Source organism: Globicephala melas, chromosome 3, assembly GCF_963455315.2.
Source record: "Globicephala melas chromosome 3, mGloMel1.2, whole genome shotgun sequence".
Taxonomy (NCBI): Eukaryota; Metazoa; Chordata; class Mammalia; order Artiodactyla; family Delphinidae; genus Globicephala; species Globicephala melas.
Genome location: NC_083316.1, coordinates 123,349,213 through 123,363,480, shown reverse-complemented (window position 1 = coordinate 123,363,480; position 14,268 = coordinate 123,349,213). Strand labels below are relative to the sequence as shown.

The window sequence follows — 14,268 nt, the reverse complement described above, 5'->3', positions numbered from 1 at the left end:
TGCTTTCATGTGGCCTGGGAGTGGTCAGTCGTTGCTGTATCATTCTTCAATGCCAAGTCCAAGACTTGCCTTTCACATGCTTCTGTGTCTGATGACTGTTTGCCTGGGTTGTCCTTTGTAGTGGATCCCACATGCATGGAAAGAGTTAAAATTAATAAAGCAGTTTTATTAACCACTTTAATAAAAGTTCAGGGGACAAGCTGAAGACCCCCAGGAACAGCATTTGCTTGAGCTCTGTGAGCTGTGGTTTTGATATCTCTGCTCTAAGTGATAAAGACAAATAATAATATTAATACTATAGTGCCTACAGCAGGGGTCTTGTTACTCCCATCTCTGAAACTTACACCAGGCCTACAGTTCATCTTTGTGCTCTGTTTAGGTTCCTGATGATTGAGTCAAGCTTATTTCACTGGCATTGGAACAGTTTTTAACAATGCCATCTCAGTGATGTTAATTCCACTTGGGTCACCTCTTACTACACCCCTGATGTACAAGGGGCCTGAGATAGCTTTTTCCCCTTTGTTCATATTTCATGCTTATTGAAGGAAGTGATGATCCCCAGTGGCTCAGGACTGGATGCCCCCAGGCAGGAGGATGGTCATATTTCATGACTGGGCTCAGTTCAGACAGTAACTGGCCCCTTTCCCTAACCCAGCTTACTTCAGCTCTTTGCTAGAAAGACAAAGAGCATCATAAAAGCACTGAGCTGTGAGAGGGAACTCTTATAGTTGCCAAGATTGTTATTAGTATGAAGCTCCTGCTGGAGAAACTTTTGTTGCCTTCACAGACAACACAAACTGTGTCTGGGGCAGTGGTTCCTGGTACTGGTCTGTGACTTGCTGTGGGCTGGCTGATGGCTGCCTAAGAGCCGTTTATAGAGCTTATAAAATACATAGTTGTTGGCCTAGAGCAGGGCCTGGGAATCTATATTTTTCTAATGTGCACCCTAGTTTGAGAAGCACAGTCCTAGGACTGCCTCCTGTCATTTTGCAATTTCTGTTCAAGTGATAGATTACAGTAGCCTTCAATTAAAATTGTTTTTCCTTACAAGTCCAATATTCCGACCACTTGACATAACTTTCTGACTCAGATGGCCTTTTTATCATTCTGATATATAATACCACCTCCTGTGTCCCACCCTTCAGCCATTCATTTGACCAATATTTAACAGCTATCGAAGACGGGAATAAGGTAAAAAGATCAAAAGACACATAGTTCTAAGACTACGGGAGTCTTTGGTGTAGTCAGGAGACCAATGAACAGTAAACCAACTCTTGTAGAACAATTCATTGTTTCAGCTGCAGTGGGAGCAGGTAGCATTTGCTGGAAGGTCAGGTAGTGTATCCTAGGGGAAAACCCCTTTGATTGAGGCTTGACAATGGCGAGGATGGTCGTCAGTGGTAGGTGAACATAGGAGAAGGCGGAGAGAACATCTTTGCAAAGGCTTAGTGGCCAGAGAGCCTGATAGGCGGCTAGAACTACGTGTCTCTTAGTTTTGCCACCATATAAAATATGAGGCAACATGTGATAGAACCTAGCAGAGTGGATGTAATGACAGAGGCCAGCTCCTGAGGGGCTTGGAGATCACGTGTGGCAGTAGTTTGTATTTGACCTCATTAGCACATCTTCTCTGCCATATATGTAGGTTTTGTCTCAACACCTCATTGATCTGTATCTTTAAAAAATCCTTCCCCCTGACAATACAGTATGATGAAATTTCTTATTCTTACCCAATACCTTGGAAGCAGGAGAGAGTAAGTGGTAATTGGCTATATCCCCAGAGGAGTCCTAGCTTCAATTCTCATTTTCTGGCCCTGTTCACAGTCTTTGATTTCGGAAGCCAGAAGTCAGCCTGTCTGTGGGGCTTCCTTCCCCCATGAAACCTATGTCCTCTTTTGAAAGCCCTCCCTCACCAGCATCATCTCATGCCATTTCCCTCCTTGATCCCTAAGCTTCCTCCACACTGATCTTTTTCAGGTTTTCAAAGAAACAAAACTTCTTCTTACCACAGGGCCTTTGCACACACTGTTCCCTCTGCTTGCAGTTCTCCATCTAAATTGATCTTCCCTGAAAAGGCCTTTTCCAGCCTCTATTTAAACAAGCCCCACTCCCTTGTATTTTGTGACACTCGATACAATTTTACATTGTTTTACTTATTTTGATGACTTTATTTCTTTATTGCTAGACTTCCCCTTAAGTTCCATCCAGGCAGTGACCTTGACGGTGTGGCTCACTCACAATTGCATCCTCCCCACTATTTAACAATAAATATTAGTTACTTATTTGCTGGGTGAGTGGATGTGTGAATAATGGATGGATGGATGGATGGATGGATGGGTGGAGAGTTGAAGTCTGTATGTTGAATTCTTAACAAACTGCAGCCCACCATTGTTCTTTAGGTTGCAGTTCCACTCATCCAGGCTCCTAGGGATTCTCTTCTCCCCCATGAACCCAACAAAGCTATGTCCATCCTTCATGCTGTGGTCTAAGCTCCATTCATTTAATGAAATCTGTGATCTCTAAAGCTGACTAGTGATTTGTTTCTCTCCTGACTTATAAATAAAATATATGTTTATATTTTATTAATAACTTCGGAGTGTATGTGCCTTGTTTCCAGTTGGATCACTTATCCAAACTTCATTTAAGTTGTAATTTTTAAAAAGACATTTCTCATAAGAAAGGAAATTTTTTTTCACAAGAAAAGCAATAAAGAAATATGTTTCAGAGAATGTGAGAAATACTGAGTATAGTGAAGCAAATATGAATCCTGCATAATTTCTCCACCTCGAGTTATACATTCCACAACTTTGTGTGCATGTGTGCACATGTTTAAGTATCCTGAATTTTAAACATAACATGATCCCCCTGTCATATAAAGACTTTTAAAGGCCATTTCATTGTATGCCTGACCCTAAGTTCTGTTTTTGGGAATCACTATTGAGTGCCAACAGAATACCAGACAGAGTGCCAGGCACTGAGGTAGATGTTATCCCACTTTGCATTATATAGTGCTTTCTGGAAAAAGCCAATATAAAGAGTAGCTACATTTCTGAGTGGCTATGATAGGTTGCAGAAGCAAGAGGTGAAACTCCAGAATAATTTGAATAGGGTCAAACGAGAAAGGCTGGATACCTAACAGAAAGACTGAGTGCACTGAGCACACAGATGTCTTAAGAAAATGGTTTCTGCTAAACCTCTAAAACAATGAATGGGGAGCACCTCGGCAGACCTCTCTTCTCTGAAATCCTAGCTGTGAGAATGACTCCCGTTTTCCTTCTTTTCTAGAGCGACCGTCTTCTGATCAAGGGAGGCAGAATCGTCAACGATGATCAATCCTTTTACGCTGATATTTACATGGAAGACGGCTTAATAAAGTAGGTATATAGTACCCTTTGCTTTGTCTTTTGAACTTTCTTCGTTAGAGGCTCAGAAGGAAACTTGCTTCTTTCTTGCTCACTAGCCCGTCGCTTCTGTGTGTTTCATTTCTCCTCCTTAAAAATGAGTTTTTATTTTAGCCCTTCAGTCTGGATGCACATAATCCCTTAAAAATGGGAGCTAGCCTTAGTTCACTTGGATTACATGAATGAAATGAAAAATCTGAATTCAGTCACCCAAATGATGCTAAGGGCCCCTTTGGGCAAGCTGCATTGATGGGCACTCTATGTGTCTTGGAGAATTGGGAGATGTCACCACTGTCCTTAAGGTCACTGGAAAACGTCCACAAATCACAGCACCCTAAAAATATAAGGCTTAGTGTAATAGGTACCAAAGGAGCTCAAATGAGGATAAGTAATTTAGAAGTGCACAGGGAGGAGAAATCCCTTCAGAGGAAGGTTTTGAGATGGAGAGGGCATTTAAACTGAACCTTATCTTAGGTAGGACGTGGATAGGCAGAGCACAGATAGGACATACATAGGACAGGCAAGGTTTCCAAATAGATACTCTAGGGATATATAATTACTTTACAAAATGGTTTGCTGTTGGATGCCTGTAAGTAGCACAGCCAGGTAACCTTTGTGGGTAGCTTCATAGTGACCTTTAAAAAGGGATTTGATTTACACATAGCCTTCATCACATAAAGCCGGGTACTTCCCCACATTGATAAGGTATTGTATAAAACTGGTATATCCAGCCCACCATATGAGCCATCCCTGGCCTCATTCAGTTTTATTTTTATCTTATTCAGCTTCATTGGCTAGCTTAAGATTCTGGTTATAGATTGCTTACGTATCTTTGGAAACTTGGCTTAAATACAACTTTCTGTAGGCCAACATTCCTTACCAGCCCCTAAATCTAGGCTAGCTTTCCATTTGATGAGCTTTTAAAAACCCTGTGCTTTTATCAATCGTAGCAATTCTGACACTGTTGGCACTCTTAGAGCCAGGACCATATCTTATTCTTCTCCGTATCTGCAGCACTTACCCCAGTACTTAACATATAGAGACTTTTGTAAGAGCTACCTTTTATTGAGTATATAGTATGTGCCCGGCACTGCGTTAAATGTTTTACATGCCTTATCATTTAATCTGCCAGCAATCCTATGAAGTGAGTACTCTTATTACCCCCTTTTCAGAGGAGGATAGAGGAGAAAGAGGAAGAGAGAGTAAATACTTGCTAAAGATCAACATATTAATCAATGCATTGAATGAATGGATGAGTGAATGAATGAATCGATGAATGAGTAACAAATGCAAGAATGAAGATATTTGTGTCTGGTAGTCTTGCCAATTTGCATAAATACTTTTTCGTATTAGAAGCAGGAAAAATGGAATTGTTAGACAAGCCAACCAGTGTAAAACAGTACTTTCTTCAAAATATGAGCCATGATTAATTCTACATTTTTCTCTTACTAAAACATTATTGTGTATAGTCCACTCTCTGGTGGAAGTGTGTTCCCTCATTTAGAGACGTTCAGAGTTGGAAAAAAATTTAGTACCTAGTGCTTCTTCCTCATTCCAGAGCTCATAGCAGGCATCACTAATTGATCACAGAACTTTTCACAGTTGAGCCCTAAATACAGGCTCAGAATCCATCTTCACGCAGTGATTCAGGCACCTACTACCATAGTTGAATACAAAAACTGAGTCTTCTTTGCCATCTCTATTAAAATAGACTGGAAGGCCACTTGTCAACGATGTTATAGAAGGAATTTAACCATCAGATGTGTGTGTTGGTGGTGGAGAAAAGGGTGTATAAACATGATCTTCATCCAGTCCTATAAAATGATATATCTCCAACAACATTCTTAACTCACAGAGCATAAAAACAGAAATAATTTCCTCCAGTTTTTACAGAGTTGTTTCCTGTGAAGATTGATGGAGTACCTGCTATGTGCAAAGAAGTTGTCTCAGGCACTGGACACGTACTATGTCACACGCTATGGTAGATATCACTGGGACCCAAATCATCGTGCTCTTTTCCCCCAGGGACCTGAGAGTCTTTTAGGGGAAGTGACATGTCTGTACATGCAAAGCACGTGACATCACCAGATAATATCAATATCGAGTATTAAATTAGTAGAACAGATGAGATCCAGAGGAAGGAGAGGGCTATGTGGGATTAAGGTGGTTATTGATTATAATAGCTAGTATTTACTAAATTTTCATGTGCCTAACTAACAGTGTTCTTTGGGCTTAACACAGATTAATGTTTAATCTACACAACAGACCTATGGAGGAGGCACTTTTATTACATTTTACAGATGAAAAAATTGAGACATGGTGAGGTTAAGTAACTTGGCCGAAGTCATAATGCTAGTATTAGCAGATCCAAGATTGCGAATCCACATAGCTCACGTCCAGGGCAGAGCCACACTCTTAATTATTAGACCTGGCTGTCAGTAGAAACTTGACCAAGGAGGGGAGATAGAAGCTATGCCTTCAAGGATTAAGGGAACCTTGATTGGTTCAGTGGGGAAAAGGAGGGAAGGCTTTTCTTTTTCAGACTGGGTGTTATACCAGTTGTCAAAATTGGTAGAAGCATACATACGTAGGCACACCCAAGCCAGGCAACTCTTCATGCCCTTGGTTCTCAATTTCTCTTAGAGGTGAATCAGTGAGGGAGGGAAATGAGAACACACTGGCCAGTATCTGGACTAGAATGGAGTTACAATCAAGGCTGCATTTTTTCCACAGTGTGTTTTGAATTGTGGTGGCTCTGGAATGGCAGAGTGGTGACGTGGTAAGGGTGAACTCTTAGAGATGTCAGGAAGACTTAATTTTAGTTGTAGAACTTAGATTTTGTCAGGCAAGTGGTAGACTTCTTCCTACCCCAGGAAAGTGTCTTTCTTAGCTGGCTGTGAACAAAAGCGGAAAGTATTCATGCCACTGGCAGTGGGGTACATGTGTCCCCAAGGTAGGAGAGGACTCATGATAATGTAGAGCCTTAAGAATCATGAGTCTAGGGCTTCCCTGGTGGCGCAGTGGTTTAGAATCCGTCTGCCAATGCAGGGGACACAGGTTCGAGCCCTGCTCCGGGAAGATCCCACATGCCGTGGAGCAGCTAAGTCCGTGCGCCACCACTACTGAGCCTGCATGCCACAACCACTGAAGCCTGTGCGCATAGAGCCCATGCTCTGCAACAAGAGAAGCCCCTGCAATGAGAAGCGCGCGCACCACAATGAAGAGTAGCCCCCGCTCGCCACAGCTAGAGAAAGCCTGCGAGCAGCAATGAAGACCCAGTGCAGCCAAAAATAAAATGAATAAAATAAGTTTAGTTAAAAAAAAAAAAGAATCATAAGTCTACCTGGAATTAACTGGATGTTTCAATCAAGGATGTGAACTAAGCAACATAGATGGTCTATGTGGTTACATTGTGCTAGGAGTAGTTGTATTTGCCCATTGTCATGTGTAGTGTGCCCTTGGCATACTTACTGGCTTCCTTCCCACCCCAGTCTCCCCCTCTCTGCCTCCCTGGGATGCTCTGAAGCTTCTTGGGTGAAGCTGTGTCTGGTGGAGGTTGTCATAATCACCTTCCTTGGCTTGAAACTTCTGCTGAGATGCTGACCGTACAAAAGCAGCTGGTGTAGGCATCTGCGTCTTTGGCTTCCTCTTTGAGAATCTGCCATCAGCTGTGATTGACAGATAAACTATCAGGGAAGGATGGAATTGAGAGTGAAGTCTGAGTTGTGAAATGCCCTAGACAGATTCCATTTGTTATTAGGAGCACAGATGAACCCATTTAGAGGATAGCAAAGTTCACACACCTATTCTTTAAAATGATTCTTTACCTCCTTCAGTCTCTCCTAACAGTTCATTATTTTACAGCCGTTCGGTCCTTCTGCAAATGTTCTTCCTGACCTTTAAATAAAGAACAAAATGAAAAGGATACTAAAAACACTTATTAAAAAATATTTATTACACACCCTATATTCTAGACATGGTTAAGCCACTGGGGTTACAGTGCTAAGCCAGGACACACGGTCCTACCAAACAGCATATCAGATTGTTTTGTGTCTATAAAAAAATTGTTTTCTGGATGGACCTAGAGATTATCATACTAAGTGAAGTAAGTTAAAGACAAATATCTTACGATATCACTTGTATATGGAATCTAAAAAATGATACAAATGAACCTATTTACAAAACAGAAACAAACTCACAGACGTAGAAAACAAACTTATGGTTACCAAAGGGGAAAGGGGGGTAGGGATAAATTAGGAATTTGGGGTTAACAGATACACACTACTGTATATAAAATAAACAACAGGGTCCTACTGTATAACACAGAGAACTATATTCAATGTCTTGTAATAAAAAAAATGTTTTCTGTTATGGATACCTGTCTTTATTTGTTTCTAGATTGCTAAACTTGTGAATCACTTGCAAAAGACTACTTTGATAAACATAAGTTACAACATTGCAAATCCTTATAATACTGTGTTTATCTTGGAAGTCATTCTTTTAAATTGCTGGTTGCTTCCCTGTCTCACCAGGCAAATTGGAGACAATCTGATTGTCCCTGGAGGGGTGAAGACCATTGAGGCCAATGGGAAAATGGTGATCCCTGGAGGCATCGATGTCCACACTCACTTCCAGATGCCCTACAAGGGAATGACCACAGTGGATGACTTCTTCCAAGGGACCAAGGCTGCCTTAGCGGGGGGCACCACCATGATCAGTAAGTCCCCCGACTTTACACATTTCTGTAAAGCGTGCGAGGGGTCCTAGGGAGTGAGTTTAACTAACATGTTAACTGCAGTGGTCTCTGTTGGTAACTCGTACACTTCCCCTCAATTCAGTTTTTAGACTTTCTGCCTGATGAGACCTGAGAAAAGCTGGTTATGGTGAGGACATTGGCAGCTCCTGTAACCACATAGAGGAGATTCAGGAGGTTCATGACCTTGAAAGCAGGTGTCTTCTCTGTCTGTCTTAGAGCAGGGGTCCGGTATACCATGGGTGGGGAATCAGCACGTATCACCTCTGGGCCAGTCTCTGTGGAAAGTGGACTGAAAAAGTTGTGGATTGTGGGCAAAAAGTAATTTCAGGACTTCCAACTTGGGTCTGAGGCAGCAGGGGCAGAGAGTACAGGCAGAGCAGTGAGAATGGGGCTGAGAAGCATCCCAGAGAGAATGATGATGAGACTTAACAGTTCTCGAGAGCTTAGGAGGCTTCATTGGTGGTTAGTGTTATTTAGTCTGTGCTGTGTTTTGACCAATTCGTATCTTTAAGACTGGGCAAGGTGGGGGGTTGTTTCTCTTGTTTTGTTTTGTTTTTCTGGTGACTTTTGCAATTCCAAAGAGACCTAGGGAGTTGAATGCCAGGATTACTGAGCAGATAGCATTCCAGGGCACTCCTTCCTAAGCCAAAGGAATCCCAATGAATTGGCTCCCGTCCCAGCCCTGGCCCCCGACTTGGTCAGCAAGAGCACTGTTTACCACGGTATACATCCACTTAAGAACTCAGTACAGCCTGAGCTGTATTATTCACTGTCTTTTGCTTCCTTTCAACGGGAGCAGTAGCAGGGTTCAGCTTCAGCTAGTTGGGTGTGGGAACCCAGGAAAATTGTGCCAGGGCCATAAAAGGTGCAATTCTGGGAGACCAAAGGGAGGAAGCCAGCTGACTTCTCGGCAGCGGCCTGCCCACGAAGGCCCTGGTGTGGGTCCAAGCATCAGTAACGTAGCTCCATGCCTTTGCTTTCCGATAAGCGCACTTAGGCTGCCCGTGCTAGAAGGCTGAGGAAATCAGTGCTGTTGGCCCGGCCTTCTGCCATCTTGCCGAGGAGCTGGACCTGTTCAGAATCCTGGACATATGCATTAGGCTTGGGCTTCTGCATTAGGGAAGGAGCTCCACGTGAGAAGACAGGAAAGCATATAAGAACAACAGAAGTGTACCTGTCCTTTGTAGATACTTTAAAAACCCTACGTATGCAGAAAAGAAAAAAAACTCCATAAATCTCACTTCACTGTCACAGTTTGGCTGTATATTTTTTTCTATTTAACAAAAAGGATTGTAATAAACATACTGTGCTTTAGCCTTCTGTTTTCACTGATGAATAGGTCATGTATATCTTTCCATTCATTTATTTTTATTCTACCAAATTTTAAATGGACTCCTGACATCCGTTTTATGAGGGTATCACAATTTATGTATTTAACCAAACTTCCCTATTGTAAGACTTTGTTCCCAGTTTTTCACTTACATGAATATATAAATAGTGGCAGACATCTTCAGAACCCAGATTTTGCATATAGCCATGTTTATTTCCTTAGGGATAATTCTTAGGCATAGGAATAATTGTTGAGGTATGAAAAATGTCATGGTTTTTGATATACATTTCAAAATTGTTCTTAGGAAAGTTGTACCAATTCATACTTTCTCTCGACTGCCATGGGGAACTATGAAAAACTCTAATTTTTGCCTTAACCTCACCAATGTTATTGGTGTAAATCTTACTCTTTTTAAAAGTATTATCCACCATTGCAGGTACTGCAAGAGTAGGTTTTGGCCTCAAAGAAACCATATTCTGGACAAAAAGTTTGCATGGAAATAATATCTGTGGGCCAAGCGTCAAGTTCACTTAACCGATACCAGGTCTTTGCTACGGCAGTAAGCACGAACATTCATTCTCTTGTGCCCAGACATAACTTTAAAGCCCCTCCTTCTGCCCGTAAAAGGGAGTCCAACTTGGATCACCAGCAGTGACTCCTGTAATGCTGGTAATAATGGCACACAGTAGGCGCTCATCAATTGATAGCTAATATTTAGGGAGCGCTTACTATGTGCCAGGCATCAGGTGAAGCACTTCCCATGCATTTTCCCATTTAATCCCTTAACAAACTTAGAGGGAAGGCAGTGTTACCCCGTCCCCATCCCCACTTGGTGCCCATTTTAAGAATGAGAAAATTACGGTTTAGAGAAGCTAGTAATTTGCCCAAGATCCCACAGCTAAGTCACAGTTGAACCATCAGCAACCTTGAAACCACCCGGGAACCCTTTCTAAGGTTAATCCTATGCTCAGGAAATAGAGGCTTTGCTGTCGTAGCTAAGCAAGCAAGAGCAGACCTGTACAGAGGGGACCAAAGGCTATGTTGATGAATCGCCCGTGCGGGGCCTCTGTTGTTCAGTTGACCACGTGGTGCCCGAGCCCGAGTCCAGCCTGACGGAGGCCTATGAGAAGTGGCGGGAGTGGGCCGATGGCAAGAGCTGCTGTGACTATTCCTTACACGTGGACATTACCCACTGGAATGACAGCGTCAAGCAGGAAGTGCAGAGCCTGATCAAGGACAAAGGTGAGCCCGGATGTGCCTTCCTCCCTTCCCCCTTGCCTGTCCTTCCCGTACTGTCCACTCCTTTAGTCGCTCCTCCTTGCTGGACCCTGGAACCCTGAGTATGAATGCCAGATATCGGGGTACCACTATGGACCAGACACTTTATGCCATCCTACTTATTCCTTACAGGATCCCCATGAGATAGGGATTATTATCCTTACTCTGCAGTTGGAGAACCTGAGGCTTCCGAATAAGTAGCCCAAGATCATAGAATTTGTAAGCAGTAGATCTGCCCAAAGCCTGTGCTCTGCACCTCCGTGCAATACTGCCCATTGTACAGAGGAAGAAACTGAGGTCAGGAGAGGTTGACGTCTTACATGAGGTCATACAGCTAGTACATATGAGATTAGGAATGTTTAACCTCTATCATTGTGATTCCAAAGATCCAACCATTACTGTTCTGTAACAATCGCATCCTCGGAAAAGGCTAAGACATTTCTGGGAGCAAAGATGTGTTCGTACTCCAGATAGGAGCTTAGGGCCTGAAAGGTGTGTGTGTGTGTGTGTGTGTGTGTGTGTGTGTGTGTGTGTGTGTGTGTGTGTGTGTGTGTGTGTGTGTGTGTGTGTGTGTGTGTATCTGCGTGTGTCTGTGTCCTCTCTATGAGTCCATGATTTAGGTTCCCATTGACTTAGATTCTTCTATGTTTACTTCTTTCTGTGTTCTGACGGTCAAGTATTTCACACACGCACCACCCTCTCTACATGCCCGCAGACATGTGACGTGCTCCGCATCCTAGGGGGGCCTGGAGGACTTAGGGGAGTATGAGGAATGGCCTCTGCCAGTATCCATGGCAAAAGGAAGCAGGCCGGTGCAGAGCAATAGGATAAATGCCGCAAGATGCAGAATATTGTTATAATAGTAACAATAGTGCTACGATACTAGTACTAATAATATTATTATAATTATTATTATACGAATTTTATAATACAGTTATCAATGAGCAGTCTCGATGCAAAGGCCAGGAGTGCAGTGCAAGGCAGTGTGCTCGGGGTTCGGGGGAGGGGATGACCTCCCAGAGGACGAGCTCTCCTTTGCATCCCCCGCTCACCCCACAAGCTCTGCCCAGTTCTCACTATCTGATACAGAGGGTGAGATTAACCCCTCCCTTTTTTTGTTTTGGCCGCACAGCCGGCTTGCGGGATCTTAGTTCCTACACCAGGGATCAAACCCGCGCCCCCTGCAGTGGAAGTGTGGAGTCTTAACCACTGGACCGCCAGGGAAGTCTCCTGCCTCCCTTCTTTCTGTGTCTCCTTTCACACTGCATCTCAACTAGGTAGAAAAGTGAATGGCTTTAACACCCACTTCCCTTCTGAAGGGCCTGAGTCATACCACGGATGACCCAGAGGCTTGTGGGAAGGGTTGTGTTGGGAAAAACTGCCCTGAGTTGCACCATTCTGGGTAGGGAAGGTCCCAGATTACAGTCCACTTTTGGCCTGGAGTACTCTGGGCTGAGATGGCCCTAATGGCTGGAGAACAAAATTACCCTCCTTTCCTCTAAATGACTCTCTGTCCCCCAGTCCCACCTGTTTCTGTAAATTACTCTATTAATAGTGTATTTGGGGGGAGAAATTAAATGGCTCTTTCTTTCTAACGCTGATGACTTAGATATTTAAGCCCAAGGTGAACCTTGACTTCTCTGCATTAGCTCTGTTACTTCTCCTAGGACAGGCTCTAGATCTTAGTTCTCTCTCAGACCCAACACCTTGCCCAGGCCTGGTGGAGAGCAGGCACCCACAAAGAGCAAAATAAACCGCTCCCAGGAGATCAACCACGTGCTGGTGCTAAGAGTTTTGCATGTGTTGTCTTTTAAAGTTTCCAACCACCTTACGAAGCAGGATGGTGTTATTTTTCCATTTTACAGATGAGGAAACCGAGGCTCAAGGCGTTAGGGTTTCCAAGCTCGCTGACCCAGCATGTGGTGCCACTTCTAGTGTGTGTACACGGCTAGTGTGCTGCAGTGATTCCTGACACTGTATCCTGCCTTGAGCAGTGTCGAGGCTTGTTGGCCCTCTGGGCTGGGAACTGTGGAGGGGGAGGCAGGAAGGAGCCGCAGAAGAAGAGACCATTCTGCTATGACGTCATAGGAATCGTCAATTTTACAGGATAGAGGAGGAAATAGAAAAATGCTCTTGGAGAATGGGACGCATCCGCTTTGCATTGGGCAGGGGCCTGCGATGCCCTCAGGGCCCGGGGGGGTGTCACAGTGGGAGCACAGGATGCAGCAGGGTCGTGATAATGCTGTCTTCCTCCTGTCTTCCCTCCCATCCCTCTCTTGCAGGGGTGAACTCCTTCATGGTTTACATGGCCTATAAGGATTTGTATCAAATGTCGAACACAGAGGTAATAACCCATCACTGTGTGGTTTGGGGTCTCTGGATGGCTTTCCTGTGGTTGCCGGTGACCTTGGCTCTTTGCACATGAGTTACTGTGGTCAGTGTGGGAGACTGCTGGGCAAGAGAGCTTCCTGAAGTCCTCGCCGTTTACGCTACATTTTAAATAAGGTAACGGGCAGGGTGCCCGGGGCAAGGCAGACAGGGAACTAACATTTCCACTGGCAGCAGCCTTCTCAAAAGGACAAGAGGAAGGGTGTGTCTAAATCTCCCATCTACCAAACAAACTCTACACCCCTCGGGAACTCAGGGGGAGTGTAAGTGCTCAGCCCTGTGGGATTAAGGAGGGCCGTCTACTCTTTGGGTAATCGTACCAGCTTGCCTCTGACTCTCTCTCTCCGAAATGCATGGGGTGTGCTTGTTTTAGATAAATCTCAGCTTCTCAGAAGAAATACAGAAAATGAATTCCCATACCACCGGGCAAGGAGATGAAGGGTGGTCTGCCTTGAGGGGCTAAGAGATAGAGGTTTCAGCTTTTGAGTTAGCTTCTGACCAGGCTGCAGTGCCTTTCAGGAGTGTTAAGAAGGATTCTGAAGCTCTATCTGAGTTCAGTGGGAAGTAATTCCATTTAAAGTATGTGCAGGAGGCAGAGTAGGGGGGTCAGTATCACTCTGTTAGATGTGTGCCCTGTCTGCCTAGGAGACATGCTGGGTTCCTTATATAGACAGTTTCCTAGAGTTCCTTTGGATTAGCACTCCTCTTTGGTTGTGCATGTTTGGGTCTGTATTTCTGCCCTAGTCACTTATTTCCTCTAGTTCATCCCATTTATTTTAGCTCTGGCCCTAGTCGTTGGCCCTTGCATGAGATTGCTAAAGGCACTGGGTCTTGTGAATGTGACGAAGACTCATTTCTGTTTCAGCTGTATGAGATCTTCACCTGTCTGGGAGAGCTAGGAGCCATCGCTCAGGTGCACGCTGAGAATGGGGATATCATTGCCCAGGTAACACAGTGCCGCTCCCTGCAGTACACTTCCTGCTTGGGCTAGGGTCTGCCTCCCATTTATTTTCTCATTTCTTCAGCGTTGCCAGAGCTCTCAGTATGGGCCAGGCACCCTCGTAAGTACTCTGCTAAGAACAGAACCTGCCCTCAAGGACCTCACAGTCTAGGAG

General features: G+C 44.1%; 1 protein-coding gene across 2 annotated transcripts in view; it reads left to right on the top strand.

Moving 5' to 3' along the window:
* Positions 1-14,268, top strand: part of DPYSL3 (dihydropyrimidinase like 3) — a 114,431-nt gene that overhangs the window by 72,952 nt on the left and 27,211 nt on the right. For both annotated transcript variants that reach the window (XM_060296406.2, XM_030851500.2), the window contains exons 2-6: positions 3,286-3,374; positions 7,934-8,118; positions 10,565-10,729; positions 13,048-13,109; positions 14,019-14,099. In XM_060296406.2, the coding sequence (XP_060152389.1) occupies positions 3,286-3,374; positions 7,934-8,118; positions 10,565-10,729; positions 13,048-13,109; positions 14,019-14,099 (582 nt within the window). The remainder of the gene's footprint in view (positions 1-3,285; positions 3,375-7,933; positions 8,119-10,564; positions 10,730-13,047; positions 13,110-14,018; positions 14,100-14,268) is intronic.